Raw genomic sequence first — 27751 nt, forward strand, 5'->3', positions numbered from 1 at the left:
AAAGTTCTGCACCTTATAGTATATTAATGGAACGCTATTTTTTCATTTCTACCGTTAAACCTTGAATTTCTACTGATTAGCTTTTCAGATAAAGTGTGGACATTATGTGAAGCGTCTACAAATGCCTAAAGGGGGAAAAGCTTTGTTGTTTTGAAAATGTCGACCTGGACTTTCGAGTGAGAGACAAGAAGCCTCTGAGCAATGAAAACAGACACAGGTGCGACTAAAGTTTATTACTTTTAATCAATTCAGCTAGCTACAAAATGTCCACCACTTCACACACTGACAGGATACAGAGAGGGAGTTGTTACTATGACATGCACTGAGGACATCAATCTCACAGTTTAAACTATTGTGCCATTCAGGTTTGGGGGGGATTTCGTTACTTTACTGGAACTACTCAACATTTTGGCGATTTGGTGTGCATAGCTCTAAAGTACAGAAGCAAAAAAAAAAAAAAAAAGAAAAAAGAAAAAAAAAAGAGGGGGAAAAAACTTTTTGTTTTTTTTGTTGTTGTTTTGTTTTAGAGTATTGTCTTCAGGAATCTCAGTATTTCTACCAATAACAAACCACACGGGGAAAAGAAACTTACAGATACAGTCTTCTTATAAAAGTAAGGTCTCTCAGAAATATGCATCTTTGCTTTACATTGCAAACTTTTATTTATTGAACTTTTTTTTTTTTTTCATAGCATCCAAAACCTATGATACAGTACACAACCAGTCTTCATCTCTCATCACATAATCAACAGCTTCAGCAATGAACTGCATAATTGTTTAGAAAACAGGTCATTTTTTATTCGTGGTTTTTGCAACACAACCCTAAGTCCTCTTTATTTTTTTCAACTTTATCTCACTTTTTAAAATTTTTTTTATTTTTATTATTATTATTATCATCCCTTTTGCATTATTGTACAACAAGATGGTCACAGTCGGTAAATATATTGAGACAGAAAGAGTGGCACTATTGCAAACTTGCAGGAGTATGGAACGATCAACTGTGTCCTAATACTGAGCATGCGTTTTGTCGATTTGCTACTGCCATGTCATCGTTTTTTATATATATTTTTCAGACAGGTTTTATTAATGAGACTAAAATCTACCATTTGTCATGCAGAGAACGCACAATTCACATCACTTGGAATGCAATGTCTAATACAGCTACAGAGAGTCTAGTTGCACATATTGTCTAAACGGGAACTCAGGGTGATTGCGAGAAAAGGAAAAAAAAAAACGGAACGACGACTGCCTTTTGATTGTGAGCGCTCGTTGCATTCTCTCTCAGCTGTAACCGCCCTTAGTCAACCCTTACCGCTGTTTTCTCAATCCACCGACACCCCTGCTGTTGTCGTGACAACACCCAAAAAAGGAGCATGACAGTAGCCTAAATGGAATGACACAGTTTTACAAAGACAATACTGATACTGGAAAGGAAAGAAAACAAAACAGCTTGTTTAGCATTCCTATTATATACTTGTCATCCAGAGCAGTGTTCTTTATATATCTATATATCTATATATCTATATATATATAGATATATATATAGATAAGAGAGATAAAGAGAATAAAAATTTCACAAGTGAGCTATAGAGCCATCAAGTCAGCACTATATACAACCTTTGGAAAGAATGATATACGGAGTATAAGAAATCATCTTTTTACGAGGACAATCATCTTGAAAAAGCTCGACAGACGACACAGAACAACATTTAAATCGGGGGACGGGGAGGTGATATGTGCATGTGTGCAAACCTAAAAGGTCAATACCATGATGAAAGCATGTCAGCGCCTGTCGATGTGTGTGGCGCGGGACGCCAGGAAGATCGTGCCGGCGGCTGGCGGCACTTAGCCACTGCCCAGCATCTTTGTGGCGCGCTGGTTGGCCTCGTCAATTCTAGTCTTGTTGGACTCAGCCTGGAGAAGAGGAGGGAAGTGGAAGGCACAAATGTAAGGGACTGAAAACAGAAAGGGAGAGTGTGGCAAAAGGCCCGTGCCTTACATTCACTTTGACTTTCACTGTTTTTCACTGCGAAGATATGAAATCTATGTAATTTACGTTACGGCACACAGACAACACTGTGATCTGCAGTGAGAGTAGGGAGCAGGTGGAAGGGAGCCTGAAGAAGTGGAGGTATGTTGTATGTAATGGGGACAGCTGCAGGAGTTAAAGGGAAGGTTTGCAGGACAGCAGTGAGACCTGTTATGATGTTGAGTTCGGAGGCGGTGCCTCTAAAAAACAGACAGGAAGAGCTGGAGGTGGAAGGGATGATAGTGTTAGGAATGTGTTTGGGAGTGACCAAAATGGACAGGATTTGAAATGAGTATATTTGGACATTTGGAGAGGAGAGAGGGTGGATATGTTGGACAAAGGATGTTGAATATGGAGCCATGAGGGAGGAGAAAAAGAGGAAGACTACAGAGGAGGTTCATGACTGTAGTGAAGGAGGGTATTCAGAGGGTTGGGGTGATGGAGGAGGATGCTGGGATAGGAGGGAGATGCTAAAGGGAGCAGCCAAAAGAAGAACAAATTCGAAAAAATGTTGGGAAATGAAAAATGTGTCTACAAATCCATACTTTTGTAACCTGCAGATAGTAGTTTTCTAGTTTCTATAAAAAATGCATTGAGATCTTTGCAAAAGATATCTTCTTTTTCTTTCTGTTCCCTTTTCAGAGGTCGCCACAGTAAGTTATCCTGCACCATCTAACTCTGTCTTCTGTGTCCTCTGTCCTCACTCCAACTCCCTCCATGTCCTCTCTAACAGCATCCAGATATCTCCTCTTTGTCTTTTTCCTTCATCCTTCCATCCTTCTACCAATATACCCACTGTCCCTCCTCTGCACATGTCCAAATCATCTCAGTCTGGCCTCTCTAACTTTATCTCCCAGTCCTTCAACCTGTGCTGGACCTCTGATGACCTCATTCCTAATCCTGTCCATCCTCGTCCCTCCCAAGGAGAACCTCAGCATCTTCAGCTCTGCCACTTCCTGTTCTGTCTCCTGTCTTTTTGTCTCCAAACCATACAACATGGCTGCTCTCACCACTGTCTTGTAAACCTTTCCTTAGATATATAACCACTGAAATATATATAAAAAAAGCTTTGCCGGTAACAATTACCCCATCCCTGCCATTTGAACTTCATGCAGGCAACTTTCAGGAAGGTTCGTTATGTTCTGATTTGAAGTACCCTGAGGTCATTTCGTCCAAAAAAAAAGACTGGAAAAAGAACTCTTCATACTTCCAGTGTGTGATGGTCCATCCCAGATGCTGGTGTAGATTCTCAGTCATCCAGAACATGGTAAATCCAAAAAAAAAGAAAAATAAACAAAAACAACTGGATTTCTATTCTGTAGCTGAAGACTTGAGAACTGAACTGAACTGAGAAAGTTCCTCGGATGAGAAGCAAAACGCCTTCAGCTACAAAATAAAAGTCCAGGTGTTTTGCGGGTTTTGCCTTTTTTTTGGGTCCATCCCAGATGTTTCAGAGTTCACATCTGGACGAGGTCAACACAAGACTCCATATTTGTTCAGTAAACTATTTAAGTGTACATGTTGCTCAGTATCGTGTGTGATGGTTTGTCTGTGTGGCTCCATCAGGTGTTGCTGTCATGTCTGAATGATTGGAGACAGGATTAGCCTTGAGGTTTTGCTCTTTACGCACAAAAGTTCCTCCAGATTATTTCAGTATTTTTGTTATAATGCACTGTTGAAAAATAAATATTTCAATTTCTCCCAAATGCTGACTAAGGAACATTTTTGTAATTGTTAACAAACTGCATCCAGGAGATCCTCTGCCCAGAATTACTCCCTAAAGATTCTCCAGTAACCTCTGAAGACCTTTCCTGCGTATAAACGTTTTCAGCCTAGTACCTTCTCCATGATCCTGTCGATCTGGCGGTTCTGGGTGTCGATCTCGTTCCCCATGTCCAGGGCCATGTGCCGCAGGTTCCCGATGATGCCTCCCACCTGCTCCAGGTTCTCGTCCATCTCATTTTCCCGGGCATCGTCTGTTACCCTGAACACAAGGTTAGATTTAAACACTGTGAGGTCTGCGGAGCATCAGGTCAGAGACAGCACACGTCTGCAGCACTCCGCTCGTATTTCACCTCTGATGCTCCGAGGGGCAGAGGCGGACCTCAGACTGGAGACCTGAACACATGAGTCTAGGGATGCGTTGCTGTCATTGTGTATTTTGTGTAGTTCAGTAATCTTTAATTCAAATATACAAATTCCCACTTCTGAGGGTACAGTTTATATATAAGATTGAATGAAAAAAAACTGACTGGCCACACATTTTGGCCAGCAGTGACCCAACAGTTTAAAATTGATCAAAATACCAGACCCCAGCATTAATTCAATTTACTCTCACAAAGTAAGTTAGGCACCCAGAATGAACGGTCCAGTTTGGGTGTAATTTGGTCCGAATGCAGGCTAGTGATCAGTAATATAAATGACTGAATTTATAAGGAGCTGGCATGTCTGCAGCAGCACCAGAGGCCATAAGTAGTGACAGCAGTGTTATCAGGCAGCTGCTGGTGTCCAACAGTCAGTCAAAACAGTGAGTGAAGGTCACCAGACACAGAGGATATCTCACAGACACATTAAACCAGTGGTTCTCAAACTGGGGGGCACTCAACCATTCCTTTTTTAAATTTTGGGCCTCAAAATTGTAACGTTTAGACGTTTCCACTCAAACTTGTTTTAGCGACGGAGTGGACAACAGTGTAGAGAGTGAGTCCACGCCTACACCTCAGCAGAAGTAATAAGGAGCAAAAACAGAAGAGTTCTATTTCTTTAAGGGAGGGAAAGTTTACTGTCTGGAAGAGGTGTCTCTGTAAATCTGAGCGGGACATTCAGTGTAAGGGCGAGCTCACACACCGGATTATTCACCACGTGCTCCAGTGTCTGACAACTCTGACAGCTGACAATATGAAGGCTAATAAAATTATTACTATTACTAATTGACACAGTTAAAAAATAAGTCCTGAATATCACAAAGCAGAAAAGTCACTTTCAGGAACAGCATCAGTTAAAAATAAAACATTAAAATGAAATCAGGTTGGAGAACCACTGCGTCAGACGGTGTCCCTAACACTTGATTTGACCGAGTCACACTCTGGATTTGCATGAAGTGGGTGGCAGATGTCACAGTGACCTGATGTTGGAACCAATGGGTACTTGTCATTAAGGTTTGGGTCACCCGAGACAGACCTCATCAAGGGAGGATCATTGTTGTGTGCCAGACACGACAGAACCCCATGACGTCTGCGCCTGACATTCAGACACTAGTACAGGACTCCTTACAACCCCGTGTCCTCTCATGCCGTGTTTTGAGGATTAGTTTCAGCCCAGCTATGAGTTTAATGTTCCATGTATAGGCTGCCATTAATGCTAGAGCAGAGACAGCTGTGGTTTGAGTGGTAAGTGAGAGACATGGATGAGTACTGTACTGTGTTCAGCAATCAAAACTTATTTTTGTTTAACCACAAATGACCATTGTGTGCACGTATGGTGACACCAAAGGGAAACACCATCCTGCCAATGCTATGGATAGACACACAGGGATATCGTCATGGTGTGGGGGTCCATATGGTATGTCTTCAAGTCATGTCTGGTAGTGATTTGGACATCCTGTGACATCCCGCATCCATGTCTTACCCCTCCTGAGACAGCGTTCTGCTATAGTCATCAAGAATATGCTTGTCCACACAACATGTGTGTCTGTTGTCTGCCTACGTCATGTTGAGGTCCTCCTGTGGCTAGCCAAGTGTCCTACTCTTTCTCCAATTTTTCTCCAGCTTGGGTAACTCTGACCCAGTGCAGACGCTTCGGCTCTTGAGGGCCAGCTACAACAGCTGTTGTGGTGATTTGGTTTTTCTGTGGGTTTTGTTTATGTTTTATTTTTATTTGGTTTGGGTTTTTGTTTTGTTTCTATTCTGTTGTATTTGCTTTTTGTTTGGTCTCATGTTCATGCTTTTGTATTCACTCCTCCCCAGTCACCCTTTTGCTGTTTCCTGGCCACGCCCATCTCCACCTGCCCATGATTGCTCCCATACACCTGAATCCACTTACCACAATTATCCTCTGCACTTTAAAACCCGGTCATTTCTCTCCATACCTCGCTGGTCCATTGTCTAAGGTTTGTCTAATGTTTGTCGTTTGTTTGCTTGTTGTTTTTGCCGTTACTTCCTGGTTCTGCTACTCCGTGCTTTGCTCAGTTTATGTTTTTGTTTTGCTGCCATGTCAGCTTTTGTTTTGTTCATTCTTTAGTTTAATAAATTACTTTCTTTTTAACATGAGTCTGCGCTCTGGGTTCGCTTTCGTCACTCCACATCATGACAGCTGTGGGCCGACTTGCTGCAGGAAAGGATGCAACAGCTGCATGACTCTGTTCTGCACCAAATCACTGCTTGTATCCAGGCTCCGGGGACAGCCACACCCTGCAAACATCAGACCAGCAGTGTGCCCAAACAGCATCTCCATTATTCAGTTGATCTGATATTAATGGCTGCACTACAGACACATGACCTTTCATCGTGTGCAGTTTCATTTCATTTCCATCACTCTGTCTGGGTGCTTAACATATTTTGTCAGTGAGTGCATTTGAAGCAATTTAAGGCAATTTTGAAAGACGGACCTTGGAAAGCTTGGGACTTTCAGGAGAAAGCATCCAACAGGTAAACAATGACTCTATGCTGTGTCCAGCATTCTTGTGTCAGAACAATGTTCCTAATCAACAAAGTGCACATAAAGAGGAAGGAACACTGACGGTGGAATAAGTTGTAGCACCTTTGTTTAATGTATCTGAGTTTGACAACTGCCTGCAACCAACAACACTTAATAATAGCTACTTTGTTACAGTCTGATGTCAGGGAAATATAAAAAGTATAACTATCTGACAAGTTAAGTATGAGAAAAAACAAGTTGGTTCAAAGTTTTTTTGCCGTTGGACTTTCCCTCCTAGCAATCTGACATCGCAAAAGGCTCTACTTGAATCAAAATTATGATTTTTTCCACTGAAATCTAATTATAAACCTAACGAGACAACCTTATTTGTAAAGCAAAACCACTGTATACAAAAACACACCTGGTTAAAGTCCGAAAACCGACTTTTTAAATCAACAGACGATATAACTTTGCAGTCAGATGTGAATTTTTGTCAGGAGAAAGGGATAAATGAAAGGCACATTTGAGCATTTTAAGGCTTTACTGCTCTAAGGTATCATCAGTTCACAGACCCTGATCCTAACATGGGTATTGTCAACCTAAAATGTCTTTTGACTCTCACAGTAAACCACTTTATCCAATGTCCACCTTATGTCACCTTCGAACCAACTTTGGGACCTCCGAGCTCTTACCTGCGGATGAAGCCTCCGCTGATGGCCATCTGTTCACGCTCATCCACCACGCGGGCGGGCTGGCTGGCCACCACGCCGTCCTGGTTGTTCCCCCAGGCCTTGCTAGCCCCGCTCTTCATTCTGGATGCCGGCAGCGGCGTCGAGGCGCGAGGAGAGACAGTTAGTCAACGGTCAGACGGAGCGAATCGTCATTCACCTCAACCAGACTGGCTTCCCATTACTGATAATATCTACAAGGAGGAGCCTCTGGGTTGAGGGTTTTTTACGACAGCAGGTTTAGATTTAGAAGTACGTGGCATGATCAGCTGGCACAAAGGTGTTAATTGGTGTCATGCATCCAGCACATAAATAAATGGAAGGGGACTAGACTAAGTCAAGCAAAGCATAGCAGGCATGGGTTTAGTAGGTACAGGCTCATTCTGTCGTAACACAATGTGTAAGATGTTATATTTATACCGATATAACATACTGCTCAGAATCAGGCAAACCTTGTATTTGCTCTAACATTTAACTCTTTGCTTTCCTTTTTTACAAATGGCTACTTTGGCATTGTCACAGTTCAAAATATCCCATCCCGTCCCCAAACAGAGAAGAGACAAGGCTTCGGCAGACACACAACACAGAGTACAGGACGGGCACATTCTGAGGACGGACGACGAGCAGTGCTGAGAACAAACTGATACAAAACGAAACGAAAACTGGAGGGAGTCAGTAGAGAAAACCACTGTGTTTACCTTTTCCCAGACCTCCTGTAACGCCCCACCCCCACGCTCACCATTACTTATATTATTAGAGCTGTTGTCACCTTTCCATTCAGGTTTGAAATTCTGTGAAATCAGGTGTGTTACCTGGCAGAGAGGCAGAGGTTTGAGGAATATGATCGGGATTTTGACAGCCGAGGATCATATCTGCCTCTGACCGGAACGGATCATGTGCTGAGAAGTACAGCAGTGCTAACACTGCCTGATCTTACTTAAAACAGGGCATGATAATAAATACGACATTTTATTTTCCTTAAGGTGCTTTTCACGGGACGGCAGGTTAAATCTCACAATACATTCCTATTTGTTTCTTTATCTACTCAGCACCTTTCTGTCCTGTTTTCTTTACGCTGGAAACAGTTTCAGTGGCTGGGTTTTGTCCAGCGCTGTGTGGATGGATTCTGGCTGTATCAGCATTGGTGATGGCTCAGCCTCCTACACTGCTTTTATTAATAGAAATGAACCGAGGCAAGGTTTTTGCTTAGCTCCCTGTCCCCGCTGACACACAACAGAATGGTAAACACACAGTTCCCACATCCGAATCCCTTCTTTATATCCGATTTCCTTTTTTTTTCTTTACAGCTTGATTTTGGTCTTGCTTGATATTTTCTTGCTCCTTTACCATCTTTTCCCCTCTCGCATTTACTCTCCCATTGTCTCTGAACGAACGTAATGTGCATCTCTCATTAGGTTTGCTGTTATTGGAGTAAGATAAACGAATTGGAGTCTATGAGTCCTGCTAATCTCGCCGTAAAACTTAATTCTTTCTCTCTAATTCTTCAAATGGCAGTACGTGCCAGACCATAAAGGAATTAAGAAACAAAAAGCCTGGAGTCAGCTAGTTCTGATAGACGCTACATATGCTGAAGGGATTAGGAAATACACTGAGCATCAAAGCTGCATCATTCAAACAAAGTAAATATATTTTTTTGTCATCAAATATCCTTCTGTTTGTGCAGTCACTTTGAGTCAGCGTCCCAGCAGGCCGCCATGCCGCTGATATGGCTGACCTATATGTGAGCGAGTTCCCTGTGGGAGAGGCGGCTTAGCGAGCAGTAATGTTCCGAGCAGCCAGCGCAGAATAAAGGCTAATTTAGCACAGAGCTCCGCAGGAAAGGTGGCACTGCAGAGAAACTGCAGCAGATCCGAAGAGGTGGTGGGGAGGCGAGGCAGCAGAGGGCTGCATCACTACACGGAGCCATGTAAAGACAAGGGCACCAAGCAGTGCATGCACAGTGGCATGATGTTCCCATTTCCACATCAAACTTGACTACAGCTTTGAAAATATGTGACTGCGCATGTGTCCTAACCCAGTTTCCTGCTCCCAGCGACACCATACATCTCTCCCTTGTTTGTCCCCCTCTTTTAAATCTGTCAGACTGTCACTTCTATCTTGTTGTGCTGTTTTCGGCGCATTCCTTCGAGCGATTGACAGTTTCGTTGTGCAACCTTCCTCCTTTCTCTTTTTTTTTTACTGTAAAATCATACCTCTGCCATCTGTTCTTTTAGAAGTAGAACCCTTTTATACTGATTTCAAAACCCCCAAAAACATTTGGATCATTTTAGCCTTTGGGAAATAAATATACTTTGTGACTCTCTGCTATTTATTCCCTTTTTGTCCATTGAGTTCCCTTAGAGGCATAGTTTGGATTTTTGAAAAGTGGGGCTACAGATATTTCACCTGCAGTAGATGAGAGTTAGAATGTTCTTTGGTTGGAGAATCAGAGAGAAATTCTCCCGAGGATGTCAGACTAACAGCTAGTCTAAAACAACTCAAACCTCAAAGACTTCATAGCAGCTCAAGCAAGCAGGATGCGTTACTTTTGCTTCAAATAGTTTAACAGAATAGATACGCTAACATGCTGTTATGCAACATGTGCATCCCAGTGAGTCACCAACACGACCAGTCGTCAGTGGAAGTTACCACAGGTGTCTGTAACAGACTATAGTTCAGTATGTGCCTCGGTTTTTGGGGGTCACGTTTTGTTACAGGTTCAATACAACCTGATAAAGAAACAATTTTTTTTACAAAAGGCAACAGAATTGAATAATGAGCCTTAATGTCAAAATGCAAAAAAAAAATAATTAAAAAATCAATCCTAGGTTCTCAGCTAGCTGAGTGCTAGTGTGCTGTTTGTACATTGGAGGTGCTTATCTATTACCTGGCAATGTATTTAGTGACATTAATAAGATGCCAACAGGTGTTTCAAAGCACACAAAATGTGACCCATTTGGCTTTCCATTCATCCATCTCTTGCTGGTACTCCTGCTCTCTCCACTGTTGCTGTCGATCACTTAGAGTGCCAAACTTCTCCAAACAGGCAAGTCTTCAAGCTCCTGAATTTCTTTGCATTTAGCTACTCTTGCTTTACTTTGGTTTAGCTTCATCTGATTCTACGTAGCGGACCTTGTGGTTCTGTATGAGAACCTGTATCATTACAACTAATGTTCATAAATAAATGTCAAATGCAAAAAGTGGTGCGGTATAAAGATTTACAGTAGAACATTCACTTTAACAATTGTAAAGTTTTGTTTGTGGTTTGAGTTGTTTAAATGGTTGAAATCCATCTAGAAGTAGTCTGACCAGCCATTAGCTTGACTTCTCTTCAAAGATTCATCCCTGATTCTCCAAACTGAGGTCATTTTAGAGCTTTCTACTGCAGGTAGATGCCTACTCCAGGGAACCTTAGAAATAAATATGAACTATTGTTTATTCTAGATCTGTAACTTCAAGGTAATGAAAAATGAGATTCCGTCGTTATGGTTATCAGTGACCGTCAACATCATTTTCATTGTTAACATCAGTATCATTTTATCATCATCATGTGCAGCATTGCTATTATGACTTGCATCATCATGCATGCATGAGCATTCCAAGGGTCATGCTCGCCAGTCATTCCACGTTATTGGCACTAAGTTGCTCAGAAATGGTGGGGAGGGAGGAGGTGTTCGGGGGGACAGAAAAAAAAGGTCTTGTTGCCTGCAAAAAAGGTGAGGATCTACTGGATGTTAAGAGCAGTGGTGTGGTGGTAGAGATCATGCAGATGAGGAGAAGTGTCAAACAGTCAAGGACCAGACTGCCCAAAGGCATTTTGGAACCAAGATAGCAAAGGTTTCCATCTCAAATAGACACATGGAAAAGATCTAAGTACCAAGATGCTTTGGGAGCCTCAGCCCTGCTCGTTTCTGGTCAAATTTAAGTGTTTTTAAAGTTGGTAGGACCAACAGTGGCAGTAGTATCATTGTAAAAGCCCCTCCATCCCACCACATGTGTCATACTGGAAAGATATGATCTATTGCTTCAAGTGGGACTTCTACAATGGATACACCTGCACTGAAAATACTCTTGTTATAAAGCTGCTTAGAGTTGTTAGATTGGAAAACAGGCACGTGGGGAAGAGCACTTAGTAAAAAGGTGTTAGAGGCACTTATTGATGAACCATGGCCTTGGCTGAGTGGAGGAGAGCTTAAAAACAGCATGTGAAGGACTTAATTTTTAGTATGGCTATATGAGATTTTAGTCACCTGTTGTCTCTGCACATCTTGACTTTGGGGGGGTGAGTTACACAGGTTGTACTCGGGATTATTTGTGGACCATCTCAAGGCCAATCTTACACGAACGGCTGACACTGATGGACAAGGGGACGCTCACCAGTTGTGCAGCTTTTTATTCTTGGGAACGGTTTATCTGGAGACTAATCCAGTGGAGAGGCTACATTAAGAATCCAAGGCTGCTGCATGTGCCCGCAGTCATTTCTGCTGTGTCTGCATCAAGGTCCTACATGATTTGCATTAAAGTCGAACTGAAAATCTGTATATAGTGTACACCCTAAAAATATATATTTTTCTTCATCAAAGACAAAATCATGGAAGAATTGTAAGAAAATCTTAGGTCGTGAGTAGAGATGTCCCAAGCCAAATATTGGATTGGAGTACAGATCAAGGCATTTTTCATTGATCGGTACTGGAGTAGCTGCCACACATTGCTCTCAATCTCTGTTGTTGACCTAGTTTTATGTAATCTGTGCACCAATATAGATGCTATATGGCAGCCGCAACAGGGCAGGCATTGTGATGTATCATTATAACATTTCTTAAGGGGAAAAATTTTAAAAAACAAACAGAGCAGTTTCGTAGCTACTTACAACGGGTACTGGGTGTATCTTGTGGCAGTAGGTGTAGAGCTACATTCAATACCATCAGTTTAATGAGACATTAAAAATCCAAACACTGGGCTGAGTACACCCAGTTCACCCTGCTAACTTTGAAAGTTAACCAACACACTTTAGAGAAAACTTTAAGGAGAAGAGACAAGTTTCCATGAGCCAGTGATGAGGTGAAAAGGATCACAGATCAGGTGACTGAATTCACCCCTCTGGATGACCAACCTATCATTGTGGTGTAAAAAATAGGTTTTCCTTGCCCAGCTAAGTCCTACACTCCCAACACTACATAACCAGTAACAAATGTTTACCTTTACCTGGCATATTGAGGAACAACTTCAGGACCACGAATACAGGTTTTCTTTACTGCTATGTAAAGCTACTGAAGCTACTGAAGAACGTCATGGCTTTGATTTTAATAACTTTAATGTACTTATGGTGTAATCTGCAAACCTGTGCTGGAATAAAAAGCAAAAAGGATGCAGATTAAGACTTCGTAAAGGCAGATATTTAATTTTAAAGGATTTGCATCAGTTTTGTTGACAAAAACAAATGAACTGGGACATCGGTGGTTTGTGATGGTTCAGTGTGATATGGATCACTACAGCTGATTTAGCTGCTCTCATAATCAAAGACAACCTATGACAAATAAAGCGCCTACAGACATCAGTTTTTATCCTCATCTTTTCTGCCTTTTTGTTGTGCAAATCTAATAATAAGTGTCAATGTCAGCACTTGTTTTCCATTCATGGTTGTACAGATATTTCTGTCAGATGTGTTTTGATGTACGCTACTCTGCTGCAGCAAGACGTTGTACATTGTGAGATGAGTTACTTTCAAGATTTATGAGTTTTTGAAATGGCACAGTGAGGGCTGGGCTTAGGATGCTAAAAAATATGTTGGCCTATTGAGCGAAAAAAATCTAGTTTCAGTTCGACTTTAAGTGAACTATTTTTTAACATGAGGGTGGGATCTGGAATTATTTAAAGAACGTCAGCTATCTGTGAAACAAAGAAACCCAGAACCATTGTTCAATTAGAGCTGGAGCAGAGCAGACTACTGGCTAATGACCATAGTGATGTCACTTCTTCCTCTGTTGCTTCTGATTTCTTAGATACTTAGTCGCATTTTTGAATGGCAGGCAGGCAGGCAGGCAAGCAGCACCTACTTGTTACATGGACAGGAGCAAAGACCACAGAATTTCCCTAGATCGTTCAAATTCTTTTCTGCATCCTTCATGTCCTTATTGATTTGGTCCATTCCCTCCTCGATGCGCTCCAGTTGCTCTGATTAAACACAAGTCATATATCCCCCACAGAACGAAGCACGGAAAGAGAGAGGAAGAAGAGGAGAGAAAGAGAAAGAGAGAGAGAGAGAAAGAAGACAAAGGAGAGAAGACAACAACTTCAGACACTCACTATGACGAAAGAAAGTAAAACGGAACGAAGAAGGAAAAACTGGACGCCACCACATATGTAAAGAACCTTCGGGGCACATTGTCAGTACCTACTTGTTACATGGACATATGAAAAGCCCACAGCATTTCCCTAAATCTTTTAAATTTTTCTCGGCTTCCTTCATGTCTTGGTTGATATGGTTCATGCCTTCTTCGACACGATCGAGTTGCTCTGGTCAGGACAAAGGGATGACAGTAGTGGAATGAATTTCATTGATTGACAGAAATATGAGAAATGATGAGCAGCAACTGAGGGGTGTGTTTGTGTAGTTGTGTGCATACTTGTCTACTAGGTCTGTAAGAAAAAGTCTCTGTGGATTGCACCAGTCCTGAGTAAGCTGGGTTACAATTATATGATAATTGGAATTTAGGCCAAGAATTGTAAGAAACCACCAAAAATCACTTTATAGCTAAAATCCTCTAACATCAAGAAAAACATGCGAATAAAGAAACAGATGATGCTACTTACAGCAGCTTGTTAGCCTAGCTAGTTAGCTGCCTCTGTCCAAAAAGAACAACTTTTACCTTTTAGTCTAAGTTTAGTCCTCTTATAATTGCTTTAAGTATTTTTTGTAAATGTAGGTGGAGCTGGCTGGCTTCTTGGGTTTGGACAGAGTGAGCCTGTGTTATGTAAGCTAAGCTAACCACCTGCACGTTGATGCTGCGCCCGGTTGATCTCAGAAGTCCAGGAATGATGCCCAGCCCAACCGAACCGTTTTCCAGTTGTAAGTCAGGAAATCAGTGGGATTCAAACTCAATATTGAGGCTAGCTACTATTAGCAATGCAGGCCGAAAACAACGGATTTCTCCGCATGTGTGCATTCAAACACCGTAGCAATATGTTCACTAGTAGAGGTTGGACAACACTATTTCTGCAACTGATTTAATGAGAAACAAACTAACAGAAGTAAAGTAAAAGTACTTTATTACTGCAGCTAGCACAGCTTTAAATACACGAGGCTGCCATGTTGGAGTTTGAAGTCAGGGCTATGAAGAACATCTGATTTTTCAGGTTGTAATTTGAACTTCAGGGGTCATTTCAGCTGATTTTCTGACTTGAAACTTGGAAATTCCAACTTGTAAAGACAAACACAAGAGTGCCAGCATCAAGGTGGTGTTTTTTTTCCTTTTAATTATTTGCAAAACAAACAAACAAGCTATACTGTGTGTGCTGCCAATAAACTGAAACTAAAAGAGTAAAAAAAATGAAATTCAAACTTATGTTTAAATTAAAAAATACGTTACTTATTCAAGGTCAGAGCTGGTTATAAAAGCATTTAATCAGCATCCATCATAAAAAGCTTTTTATATTTGGTTTCAATGGCAGGAATAAAAGTATTCAGTTACTACCACTTGTTCTGATGTTGATTGATTTACTCTCTGAGGATACTTGAGTTTAGAGTTTTCTTGTTCAGCTGAAATGTTTCTGAGTTGTAGTTTCTTCAGCCTGAGGACATTTGGTTATGAATAAGAACTGAGATTTTCTCCCTGATTCTCCAAACTGAGATCTGATTACTGGATACTGGTTGCTCATAAGTACGCTACATAACCCTACTTTAAAAGAATCGACAAATTTAAAGAAAAACTCCCATTCAGGGTGTGAATCAAAACACGAACATGGCGGACATTTCTTTAATTCTATTTAATTGGATTTACTGCCAACACGAAATGAGTAAAAAAATCTGCTAAAAAAAGTCCTAAAATCTGTCTGTAACCAGTTTTTCTTTTGAATTCTGGCTTCTTGTTAGTGAGTGTCGGAGCCTTTTTGTCATGCCTTGATGGTGTGTTAGTGACTCCTCCTCAACACAAAGTCATCTTAAATGTGACAGAAGTCAATAAGGTGCAAGCAGAGTGTGAAAGCATGTGGCACGGTTAAATATGGAGTGGATTCAGAAACTACTTTTACTGACTATTCAGGATTTGTTCATTCCCTGGTTGGCATGCATATCTGTTAATACATGAAGTATGTTTAGTGTTAGGGGGACAAAGGCACTGAGCTTCATGAATTAAAGACCAATTGTTAGGAGAAAAGGATCGGGCGGTACACGTTATCAGAAGCAAGCCAATATCGACATTGCCATCATCAATAGTTTGGATAAAAGTTTTCTGTCTGCATGAAAGTGTTTTAATGCTCAGGTCAGCTCCCAGCTCCAGCTGTTGTAGCTGCATTTGCTTGGAGGATACTTGACTAATTTTCGGATGGTTGCAGGAGAAACCTCTTTTGACACGCCCTTTTACCGTCAAAATTACCTGTTTGTAATGTTAGATTTTTCTGCGCAACCAGGGATTGTACAAACCTGTAAATGGGTTGAGAGACAAGTGGTTGAACATTTTGTCATTACCAGTTAAATCGATCGTTTCTTTTACCCACTTCTTTCCTTTCTAGACTTCTGATCTGGACTGAAGAGACCGATCAGCTGTTCTCAGACCTGTTTGAACATTCAGCCGTCTGTTACTATCAGACCAGCGAAGAGGGGATTGTTGATTGCTGTCATAAAGCTTTAAAATGTTTTTTCACCCCCAGAGTTACAGTTTTGTTCTGCAGTAGTCATGCAAAAAGTTACAATACAAACAGCTCAGAGAACAGCTTGGAAGTTAAAATGATATGTCAGCCATTTTGAACCAGGGTTCTGTGGAATTGTTATAAATAATTAATAGCTGTAGATAGATCTTTGAGCGACATCATTCTGGAGAAACAGAGTTTAAAACTTGAAAAGACTCACGAACTAACAGCCAGCCTGAACACAACCAGGACCAAAGTGGATAAAACAACTTCACTTTTCAAAAATTTCATAGCCATTTATGCAAATACTGTTTTATTATTCTAACAAGGTTGAGTTTGTTGAAATGTTTCATCCTTTATCCAAAAGACTTATTCAGTCTGAGGAGCTGTCTTATAAACGGCACCTTTGCACAGTGAGTCAACCAGCTGCTGGGGACTTCCACAACAAGTTGTTCACATCCAAAAGGTGGACCATCACCCTAACGACTGATCATTAGGACCCTGATAGACGTTTTGCTAAGCAGAGGGCTTAAATCTCCGGCATGCTCCATAAGACATCAACAAGTCGGTTTGCGGTCGCGTGGTTGCGATTCGTTTGTTTTCCCACACCTTTCATCGTCCACGAGACGCTCGGATTAGAACTCCCAGGAAGCTCCTCCCTCTTCCTGCAGCGTTAAAACGGGTTTCTTCCCGCCGGCTTCTCAACTCTCCAGTCCTTGTACAGATTTTTGCGCGTGGGGTGGGGTGCTCTACCGAAACTTGGCATGAGTTGTGTAAACAACGAACAACGTTGGCCCTGTGTTGTTGCTGTTTTTTAAACTTATGGGGATTCTCCTGAGACTTCAGGAAGAGAGGCGCAGTGGAAGAAATGCTCTGGATGCCCCGATTGTTGCACTGAGTAGGACAGCTGTTATCCACCGGAGATTTCAGGCTTTACAACACCTTCAGCTGGGGGACAGACGGCATAAATGTTGCAGGGTAAGCTAACGCTGTTGTTTATATTCCTACTGTTCGCTCTTTATGCTTGCATCTGGTCACACCCACGACCAATGAGTGAACAGGAGCTAAGCTTGCGCCGCCCATGAAGCAGAGCCGGCCCGGCTGGCCCGACTCCGAAGCAGGGACCAAAGAAGCAGGGCCGGTCTCGAAAAAATGCAGATGGAAACGCACGCAAAGCGAGCCGAGTAGAGTGGAGCCGGGACCTTTAGAGCCGGTGTAAAAGGGGCTAAAGTTCCTCTCTATCAAGGATGTGCACATCTTCATCCCTGAAAGAGAGACCACTGGCCTGCAGATGAGAGTAAACCGCAGTCGTGGCCTGATGATGTTGCTCTTCTATGCTGGGCCATCCTGCAGCTCCTCAGACTGAAGAAGTCTTTTGGATAAAAGACGAAACATTTCAAGGGAGAAGAAGCCGTCCAGAGGACTTGACTCAACCACCTGGATTATTGAGCATGCATCAGGACACTATTTTTAAACCTTTACATCAATCTCAGTTTTGCAATAAGTACGTGTGTTTAGATATTCTGTGGATATTTGCACACACAGAACAGCTGCAGCTAAAAGCTGTACCACTTCTCTTGTGCAACCTGAGGCACCTCCAGCAGGAGTTTCCCAATATTTCTGCCAGAATAAGTGTGAAGTGAGAAAATGAGAGCAGTGTGAAGTTTTAAATATTAGTGTTTAAAAAAAACTGCTACGAAACTTGGAAAACGGAATGTTTTAAGACGGCAAAATTAGCCTTGGAAGGGGGTCAGCTCGCCTTTATCAGCTTGGCAATAAGGTCCGAGTAGATCCACTTCTAAAGCTAATTCCTGCTCTGGAAGTGCTACAGCTAGCTGCTGCCACCTCTATTTTTGCCTGCAAACCCCCCAAAAATTCAATGTAAAAAACCAGTGTAATGTGACATTACACTGTAAGCTCTGTGAAGTAGCAGTCACATGATCTGCTGTGATATTTTAGAGATTAAAGTGGTTTGAAGGATTTAAGGTTTCCTCTTTGATCTTGGCTGCATTCTGACCAGTCATTAGCTCATCAGACTTCAACTCTGTTTCTCATTAACTGTGGATGTTCACAGACTTAGCTGCAGCAGGTAATATATATTAACTGTTTATAACTTTTACACAGAAGCCAACTTCAAACTGTCTGAACTATCCCTTTAAATTACTGACTGCAACATGAACAAACACTTCACTTGAACTGCAGTGCTGAGCTGTGGGGATCTATGTCCTGCAGTGGCTGGCTTTAAATAATCTCCAGGGGATTTGTCAGTGATTTGGCACTTTTTGAGATTTCACTTCTCGTCTGCCTTCGGTGAAACGAAACAAACGAACAGAAGATCAAATAAATTGGGGGGGGGAAGCTGGAGATAAATTAAAAGCAGTTAAGGAAATTGAAACGTAAACGGTTAGATGAAAAATACAAAAATAAAAAGTTAAAGGAAACAGAAAATAAATAAATAAATAAATCTCGCACCCTTCACCAATGCACTAAATTAAAGCAAACAAAAAAAAAATCAGAAAAGAAATTAGTCTAAAAAATGCATTTAAATGAAAAGAAGCAGAAGCATTTAAAACAAGTCATTTATCACCACATGTTTTGGTACTAATATATTAAATACTAACAATGCAATCTACAAATATAATCACTTGTGTTCATAATAAAATGTGAACATTTACTCTCATCATAAATATAGTACCAACTCTTGATTACAGCTTGGTCATGTGACATAAATCCAGCATCTCTCCTCCTGCAGACTTACCTCCCTGCTCGTCCAGCATAACCAAAGTCCTGATGCCGGCATCTTTGCTCTAATTCCCCAGAGACGGCCAGGTGGAGGCGACCAGACGGGAAATAAGACAAAATACAGTTTAGAAACGAGGCTGCGACGGACCAGGAAGTCTAGATAACCTTAAACATAAGCTGTTAGGATCATTTTCCCCCCTTTTTTTTCTCTGTGAAGTTGAAAAGAGTTACACACGTTTGAGTTTAGGTTAGTCAAGCTGCAGCAAAGGAAGTCTCAAATGATCCTAATGACAAACCTTTCTTTTAGAGATTTCTTCTTTTTTATATATAAAAATGCTTAAGCTGTCTCCCAGTGGGTTGGAAGTTTAAGTATACAACCTTTCTAAGGGTTGTTGTGATGCTGAAATGCAAACTTAGATGCTTTTCACTTAGCATTTCTGTATATTTTTGCTTATGTCTTTTCCATCTTGATGAATCTCTTTATTGCACTAAAACATCACTGTGACTGTAGGAATGATCAATGCCTGGTTCCCTTTCAGTCCCCTACATGTGTTGTACCTCGTTCCTCTCATTCAGGGAACAGTAGTTATATGCATAACATTACGTTTCTCTAAACATGAGTGGAACATGTCAGATTTTTTTTCACTTGGATGAGAGGATTTCTGCCCATTCTGAATCGCTCAAAGTGACAGTGGCCATAAGCTTCTTTCATTTGAACATAAAGGAGGTGATTGTTCCGTTGGAGACTGTTTCTCGTCTTCCCCTGAACGTAACATACATTCCTTAACGTCAGCAAAACGTACCCAAAGAGAAGCTAAACTCTTCAGGATTTGACGAACATTAACACTCAGGTAGCCTGCACTGTGCTACTCCAAACTCTGTTGAGAGAATTTTGAAAAATGCTAAAATACCCAGGCTACATCATTAGGTGGTGCTGATGCTGACACTACCTAATGATGTTGCTTAGCTGAGCCTGGCTTAGGGTTCGTTCAAACAGAAATGGCGCTTTAAGAGCACCGAAACAACATTTTTTTTTTAAAAACAGCTTCCACAATGAAAATGTCTTAGGAAGCCACTCCTGCCTTTTTGTGTAGACAGCCAAAATGCAACCTTTGGGAAACCTGGAAGCTCCAAGCGCACCAGATGTAAAAAAAAGAATAATAATAATGGCAGATTTCACGCTTGTGTGTCACTGAGTTACAGAAAAACCTCTGCATGTCGGATTACTTCAACTAGCAGACAGGACCGACTCACTCCGAAGAAGAAGGAGAAAGCTTCGGGCGTGATGTTTACACTTTGTACCCGGTGTGAAAGCTTTGTGAGCACGCTCCACGCCTTGTTTCCTGTTTTTGGTGTGTTTTCGTGGCATTTTACATCATTCTTGTTGTTTTCATGTGAATGAAGACACTTCCTAGGTAAAGCGTTGTGTTAATGAGGACTTTTTCTTAGCAACAAATAAAAAGTTAGTTTTTGAAAAATTGTGTTTTTGTGCGGACAAGATCTAAAGACACAAATACGTTTTTTAGTTTCTTCTCAGTTATTAACCTTTGTAGTGCAACAGATTGAGGATAAAACCAGCCAGGCATTAAAAAAACAGGTAGCAACTCTCCACTGTTGTTGTGATTCCCAGTTCAGAAAGCAAAATTGGCCATTCATACTTAAAATAGGCTCAGTTTGTCAAATCAACACAAATCCACCAAAACTTGAGATGTGAAGTGGAAAACCTCACTACTTTCTCCACAACAACTTAGTCTGCATGTACATAAAAGGTGCAAACATAGCAAGTGTGCGTTTTTTTTAAAAAATCGCCTGGAATGGTATAAGGCTAGGCCTCAGACTGAACACAGCGAGTCATTAAACATCAGTAAACCCTGCTGTTGCGGGGGGACCAGATCAGATTATTTGACTCCTTTCTCTTCAGCGTGCTGGCTGCTATTGATTAGAAGATGTGAAGGTCATTTGGCCATTAAACCCTGAGCTGTAAGCATGGAGATAGGCGCCAGGAGAACAACAAATATGAACAACGACAACAAGGGAGAGCACTGGTTTGAAACGAGAAACCAGTGGTTGTATTTCTTTCAAACCGGTTACATGGATTGCTATTTTAAAAGCATATCGCCATCATTGTAGTCCAACTAAAGGTCCGTAGGTAACATTTTTATTTGTTCTTATTCTTTCATTTAAGGCCTGCCTGACTGTGAATCATTGAGCAGCTGAGCCTGCAGGAGAAATGTTACCAGTGACCGATAGGTTGGATCTGCTACAAACTGCCACGCTGCTGGAAAAAGTCTGAGGAGGATCAGCAAAGTGTCACTTTCTTATATCCATCTGTCTCCTTTCGGCCTGGTGGAAATGCAGATCCAGTGTCATAGGAAGTGGCACCTGGCTCCACCTGATAAGATTACAGTGTGTCAGTGAACACACCCACGTACATTTGCACCATAACACCCAACCCTGCTTCGTCAGCGCTTCGCAAAGAAAGCCATTTTGATGTTTCAGACGTGAGAGAGTGTGATGCGTGTAGTTTCGCCGCTTGGCAAGCCTCTGTTTAAAACACGACAGAAACCTGGTGACAGTCAGCTGCCATCCCTCGAGGAGCCAGAGCTGTTCATCCTCTGAGAGGTCCTGATGGGCTTCCAGCTCATTTTAATTTTGCTTTTGGTTAGAATAGATGAGAATGAATTTATTGACTGCCAAAACAGAGATAAAATCATTAAGAACAAGAATCACTGACCATCAGTAAACTACATAAAAGTCTGTAAAAGTCAATTTAAAAGTCACAGTAAAATTCCAATAATTGTCTGATTTGAGCCTCCGCCTCTGCAATTTCCTATAGAAGCCACTGGTATCATCTCCAAGAAGAACCCGCATCTTGGCAAGGCCGCGTTACAAACACAGTGCCATCGCTTGAGAGAGTGTACCTCTAGAGTCAATTGGACTATGTAGGGTGTACTCGCTAAATATATATGCAGAAAAGTAACTTGAAGGTGACTGACTCTTAAAAGCTTCCCTCAGGATCCGCAGACAAGCGATGTGGATCAAGGACGGACCATGTCTGTGAACGCCCAATGACTGGTCTCAGAGAAACAAACCAAAGGTGATGCATTTCTCTGAGGAGGCAGAGCCTTCAGGTGGAGACCGGCGCTCTGCGTGGCGTAAAACGCACATCTAGAGGCCTTTATCCTCGCGTCTGCATGAAGGCGGTCATCGTTTGACAAGGCAACACCGAGGTACGTGATGTCGCTATCCACCTTCAGCTAAAGGACCACAAGGGTTTTTCAGCTAAAGAGCTCTTGCCGAAGACAGTGAAGCACTTTCAAAGGATTAAAGCGGACTTAGTTTAGGTTTAGGTTTTATTTTACGAAACAAATCTTATGAAAGGTAAAAGCTGTCTGTCAGTGTTATTAATCAAAAGTCTCGGGCAAGATTTCATGAAAAATGGTCATATTTGATGCATTTTTTTTGTTTTAAAAACAGCAAAATGAACCATTAATTGTGTTAAAAGAGTTGTCCTCAGAGTGCCCCTCTGATCTGAAAAAGACCAAATATTTAAAACTCTTTATACTTTTCCTTATAGTCCTTCCTTTTCAAAAGACCTATGTGGTAAAATACCAAGCTTAGCTGTCAGCAAAGCAGCTTCTTAGCTCTTAATCCTGTTTAGGAGCAACTCTCCATATCTTGAAATAGATTTTAGATATATTTGCGGGCAGCACACCTCTTCTAAATAAAAATCTCTCTTAATAATTCATGCTTTTCAACAAACTTGTAAGGGTAAGAAACTTTAGGTAAATTGCTAGCTTCTTGTTGGGTTAACTGTGATTCTTGTAAAGCTAAACTAAATGCTAAAGTTAGGCTAAAGTGACAAATTTCACAGAATAAAACTCTTTATATGTAGGGGAGAAAACCAGGTGCTTATCCTAACAGCTTGTGTTTTTGTAAAGCTAATATTATAAAGATTAGCTAAATCTCTATATCTGTAAGAAAATAAGCTATGCTTGCTTGAAAGAGCTAAAGTTGTATTAGTAAGGGCCAATTAATTATTAAAAAACAATAAAAAAAAGGAGTAGAGAACATGTTTATAATAATGCTAGAGAGATGAGCTCCCTAAGTGCAGCGTGATATTCAATTCCAGTAAATGTTTTATGAGCCGGGAAGGGATTTTTAAAAAAAATTTCTGTTAGTTATTTTGTTAACACAAGAAGCCTTGCCCACTTCCTTTGTTTTCTCCTGTGACTGTATTCCCATCAGAGGCTGACTGGTGTTATCTCTGTGACGTATTTCCAGACGATCGTGCTTTTTCCTTTCCCTCCGTCTTTCCATCCATCGATCGCCCCTAAAGGAGCGGTAAACCCTCTCCTCCTCCTGCAGCGAGTCTGTGCGAGGAGATGCCGGTGATCTGTGTGACCTTGAGTGGCACACTGAGTTCGTGTCATTTATTCCCGGCCGCCTGCGCCTCTTCGCTCGGGTCCTTCTCGCTTTCTTGCGTCTGTCTGCTCGTTGCTTCTCGGCGCATCAGTTTCACTTCTTGGCACGAGTGCCGCGGGAAGTAAATACAAATTTGCGGAGATTAGGGCCGTTTGTGTGCAGGCGCGTGTCTTTTGTCGCGCTGACGTCTCTTCATTTCCTGTAATGAGGCATCGCTCCGCTGACTCATTGTTTAGTCAGTGACAGCACTTAGAAACACAAACACTGAGAGCAGAACACTATTAAAGGTAAATATTGATTACAGGCGCACTGGTTTCATTTATCAGAAAGATGATAACCACCTACTTTAGTTGTGTCATCAGCAGATTATATTTAAAGGGGACTGAGGCTGAAGGGGTAAAGAATCGAATCCATGTTAGGAAAATCGCTTCAGAATAGGAATAATGGCCGACGTTCTGGAAAAGAGGTTTTATGGTTTTATAGATACACACAAGCACAGCCTGGCTTAACAGAGGACACTTCAGAACGCAAACAACAAAAACTGTAATCATGTGATCGGAAAACAACAGTTTGATAACTCTTCTAGATGAGCAGCACTCCCTGAAGGAATGCATATCACCCGCCACGCCGAATACCAAAGATCTCCTGACATGTGATAGTGGTGGAAAGGACTCTCAGCTACTACCACAACAAATTTGAGCTCAACATCTGTAAAAAATGACCGTTTTTGTATTTCCTACAGTTGCTTAGCTGCGGCAGCCATCTTGGCTCTAAAAGAGTCCGAACCAGTGATTACTTTCTTAGAGTTTATTTAAAATCCATCCATTGGTTCATTTTGCTAACAGACAAACGATCACACGCACACATATGCACGTGCAATTACATGATTCTCCGCCCCTTATTAAAATTAATCTTAGCGTGCTTTGATTTTCATGTGAAAAAAGGCAAAGAAAAGGAGAAATAGTGCAGTAAATTTGAAGACATCGTCGGTGTTTGCTTCAGCTCTTGTAAGCCAAGCGGCAGAAACATGAATGATGGCAGGAAGTTTAACGTGTTTAAAGAATATTTCCCACCATGTCCAGTGATTCCTTTTCACGCCCTCAGTGAATAAAAACCGGCAGTTGAAACACGGAGCAACATAACACACAGCCTCTACTGTTCTCGGTCTCTGATTTAACACAGACTGTTGTTTTTCTCTGATGCGTTCTTGTGTGTTGGGGAAGTGTATAAAAATAATGGGCGAAGCTGTAAAATAATCTGATTTCATCGCAGTGAAAACAAACAGCTTCCAGTTAAATTCCTAATACCAGAAAAAAGGCAGGACTAGTCCACCACTGTAGAAATCTGACATGTCACGAGTTTGTTTTGTTTGTATTTGACAGATTTTTGTTGTCGTTATAATAAACCTAATTAGGACTGACTTGAACGAGGAGCAATAAAAGTGTGGTTTCTCTTACCTCCTCCACCAGCTGGAGCATACGACGAGTGCTCTCCAGTGACTGTGGGGGAAAAGAAACGACAAGGTTAGCGTCGGCCCGGAACAAGAGACTGGCTTTAAACTGTTTCAGTCACCACGAAGAGAGGCACATCTTCCTCAGGGGACTGAGCCCCACCGCCACGAGTTTGTACGCTCGTTCATTTGAGCAGAAGTGTGCAAAGTGGAGTCAAACTGATCCATCAGCACCACGCAGAAACGATCAATATCAGGTGTTTATATTCCCAGCACTGAATATATCCAACCTGATGGCTGGGAAGGAACTGTTTACACATGATTTTGGATCATGCTCTCCAGTGATTTGTTCAAAAATGCTGCGTTAGAACTAAAAGTAACTACTCTCTTGTAATAAAGCCCCCCAACACCACCGCTGTGATCAGAGGATGTCTATTATTAGCTGGTGATGGCAGTTCAGCAGGGACGTGATGTTTCGTTCTTCTTTAACAACTCAGCTTTGTTTTGCTGTGTGAACTGCGAGCTGTTTGTCCAAACCAATGGAGGGGGGCTGAGTAAGCGGCGATATCTCACTCCGAGCAGTCGCCTCTGATCGAACTTGTCTCCTCTTTCCGCTTCCTCATTTTCAACCCTTTTATTTTTCCTTTTGACCCATTTTCTTATTTTTTTTCTACTTTTAGTTCAAATCAAACAAGCAGAATTTGCAGCTGCGGCAACGTCTTTCATATGAGCTGTCGTTGCTTCTGTACGGATCTAAAAGCTCCTTTAAGTCAGGGGCAAACACTGTTATTCCGCCATTTTGTGCATGCCCTTGGTTTATGCATGCATATGTGTGTGTGTGTGTGTGTTTAATATTCTGCTCAGCTGTGCCGCTCTGAGTCATATGTGAAGCTTGAGGGTTTCTGGGCTGATCTGCTCTGGGCCACGACACAGACTTTCTCTGTCTGTCTGACACACGCTTTCACAGAGATGATGAGTTTCTCCATAGAATCAGAAGATGATGTAACAGAACACTCCGAGGACGTTCTGCCGCGTGCGCCGCGGCTCAAAATACACACAAACACAGGAGGAGGTTGTGTCAAGTCCGAAGCAGGTGTGTTTTCTGTCACCTTCACACACGTATACACTATATTCAGCGCATCTGCTGCAAGTGGGTTTCTGTAAATAGGTTATGAACAAATGCTATCTTACCTGTTGTAGATAGCTTCTCAAATGTGAAAAGCTAACATCTAATATAAGTGGGTCCAGGACTAAATTAGGTTGCTGCCATTTTAAAACAACTCTAATCTGAAAAAACCCCCCAAATAATTCACTTTAATTATTTTCATAAATCTTTACACCACCATCAATTTTGCACCACACAGTGGTCGTTACACAAATTTTCTATTAATCTTTAAGTGCAGCAGCAGCTAGGTGTAGCACTTCCTGTGCAGCCTGTCGCATCTTCAGCAGGAATATTATAATATTTCTGCTGAAGAAAACAGTGTGAGGTGAAACTGACATGAATGTAAAGGTTTATAAAACAAATCCTAAAGATTAGAGGGGTTTTAAGATGGCAGCAGTCCACTTTAGAAGCCATTAAATGCTTGTCATTTTGGGTTTATCCACTTCCACAATTAATTTTTTTGTTCTAAAACATCTTTTATAGTGGTTCATTCAAACACTTATTTAAATCTACACACCACCATCAAGTTTGCATTGCAGTTATTTTGGCAGAAACTGTTCAAAGAGAACCTGATGATAATGTAAAGAGCTTAAAAACAGCATATGCGTGAACCGCTACGAAACTTTAAAGATTAGAGTTGGTTTAAGACTGCAGCAACCCACTTTGTTCTTAGCCCAGTTTGTAACAGCAGTTAGCTAACTGCTAGTACTCATGGGGTTAGCTAATGAGTTAGCTAACTCATTAGCTAACTCTAAAAGTACTAGCTTACTGCTAGCTTACTGCTAGTACTCATAGGGTTAACTAATGAGTTAGCAGTACTAGTCGTCAGTACTAGCTGTCCATTTTAGCAGTTAGCAGTTTTACTCTATTTAACCCTTGTTGGCCTAATTGTGGATTTGCTAAAACTAAGGTAAAAATGCTAAGTGGGTAATTTTACAGATTTAGAAAATGTTAGCTTTTAAAGAGCATAAGAGCATTTTTTTTTTTTACCAAGGATCAATTATTATTTAAAAATAACAAAAATGGGTGATGTATTTACAATAATGCTAGAGAGCAAGGCTACTGTTGTTGTGGAATTCATTATTTACCAATTGTAAAAATATAAAAAAGATTGGTGATATAATTTTAGTTGGTTTAAAGCAGCAGCAATCTACTTTAGTCTTGGCCCCACTTGGACTCGCCAGAAGCTCAGTAGTTTGGTCAGAATATAACTTTTTCCCCACACTGTGCTCTGTCTACAACAGGTAAGATTTGAGTTGTTCCGATCACTGGGGCTAAGTATGAATATGTGTGAGCTCGCCACTGGAAGACAAACAGCCGCGAGGAAGCAAGCGTGATGTTCTCACCTCATCGGCCAGCTGGTCGGCGCGTTGCTGCATATCTGACAGCTCATTGCGCATGTCCGCGTCATCTGCCATGGCTGCTGGATGTGGGGGGTGGAGAAGGTCTCCAAGAGGGAAGAGAAGATCCTAGTGGGAATCAGGGGGTGGGCTGGAAAGAGGACACAACAGGAAGCTTTCAGCAAAGACAGAAACCTTCACTTTTTTTTAAGTTTGAAACGATAACAAGGGTCACTTCAAATCACATCAAAGAGCAAACTTATAAACGTGACGTAAATCTGGCGATGTATTTGGACAAATTCTTAAAAGTCATTAAAAAAAAAAACCTGAGGAATCCAGTTGGAAGACGACAGCAGGTTAAGCTGCAGCAGGATTCTCTGTCAGATGTGGA

General features: G+C 41.4%; 1 protein-coding gene across 2 annotated transcripts; it reads right to left on the reverse strand.

The window, feature by feature from the left end:
* Positions 1-224: 224 nt before the first annotated feature.
* snap25a (synaptosome associated protein 25a) lies at positions 225-27532 on the reverse strand. 2 transcript variants are annotated; one of them, XM_017409127.3, is made up of 7 exons: positions 27367-27532; positions 24863-24904; positions 18997-19045; positions 13790-13907; positions 7356-7475; positions 3868-4012; positions 225-1913 (listed from the first exon to the last, which is right to left on the reverse strand). In XM_017409127.3, exons 1-7 carry the CDS (start codon positions 27436-27438, stop codon positions 1845-1847), a joined length of 615 nt encoding a protein of 204 aa, XP_017264616.1. In that variant the 5' UTR covers positions 27439-27532; the 3' UTR covers positions 225-1844. The 2 variants fall into 2 exon arrangements, with proteins under 2 accessions (XP_017264616.1, XP_017264615.1); XM_017409126.3 differs by lacking the exon at positions 13790-13907 and adding an exon at positions 13448-13565 and having other exon boundaries at positions 27367-27530.
* Positions 27533-27751: the final 219 nt, after the last annotated feature.

This window comes from Kryptolebias marmoratus, linkage group LG19, assembly GCF_001649575.2.
Source record: "Kryptolebias marmoratus isolate JLee-2015 linkage group LG19, ASM164957v2, whole genome shotgun sequence".
Taxonomy (NCBI): domain Eukaryota; kingdom Metazoa; phylum Chordata; class Actinopteri; order Cyprinodontiformes; family Rivulidae; genus Kryptolebias; species Kryptolebias marmoratus.

Coding starts and splice junctions, on each gene's coding strand:
- snap25a (XM_017409127.3), bottom strand. CDS start 27,438: ATGGCAGATGACGCGGACATGCGCAATGAGCTGTCAGATATGCAGCAA. Junction 24,905..27,366: donor CCGACCAGCTGGCCGATGAG/GTGAGAACATCA, acceptor TTTCCCCCACAG/TCACTGGAGAGCACTCGTCG. Junction 19,046..24,862: donor TGCTCCAGCTGGTGGAGGAG/GTAAGAGAAACC, acceptor CTGGGGAATTAG/AGCAAAGATGCCGGCATCAG.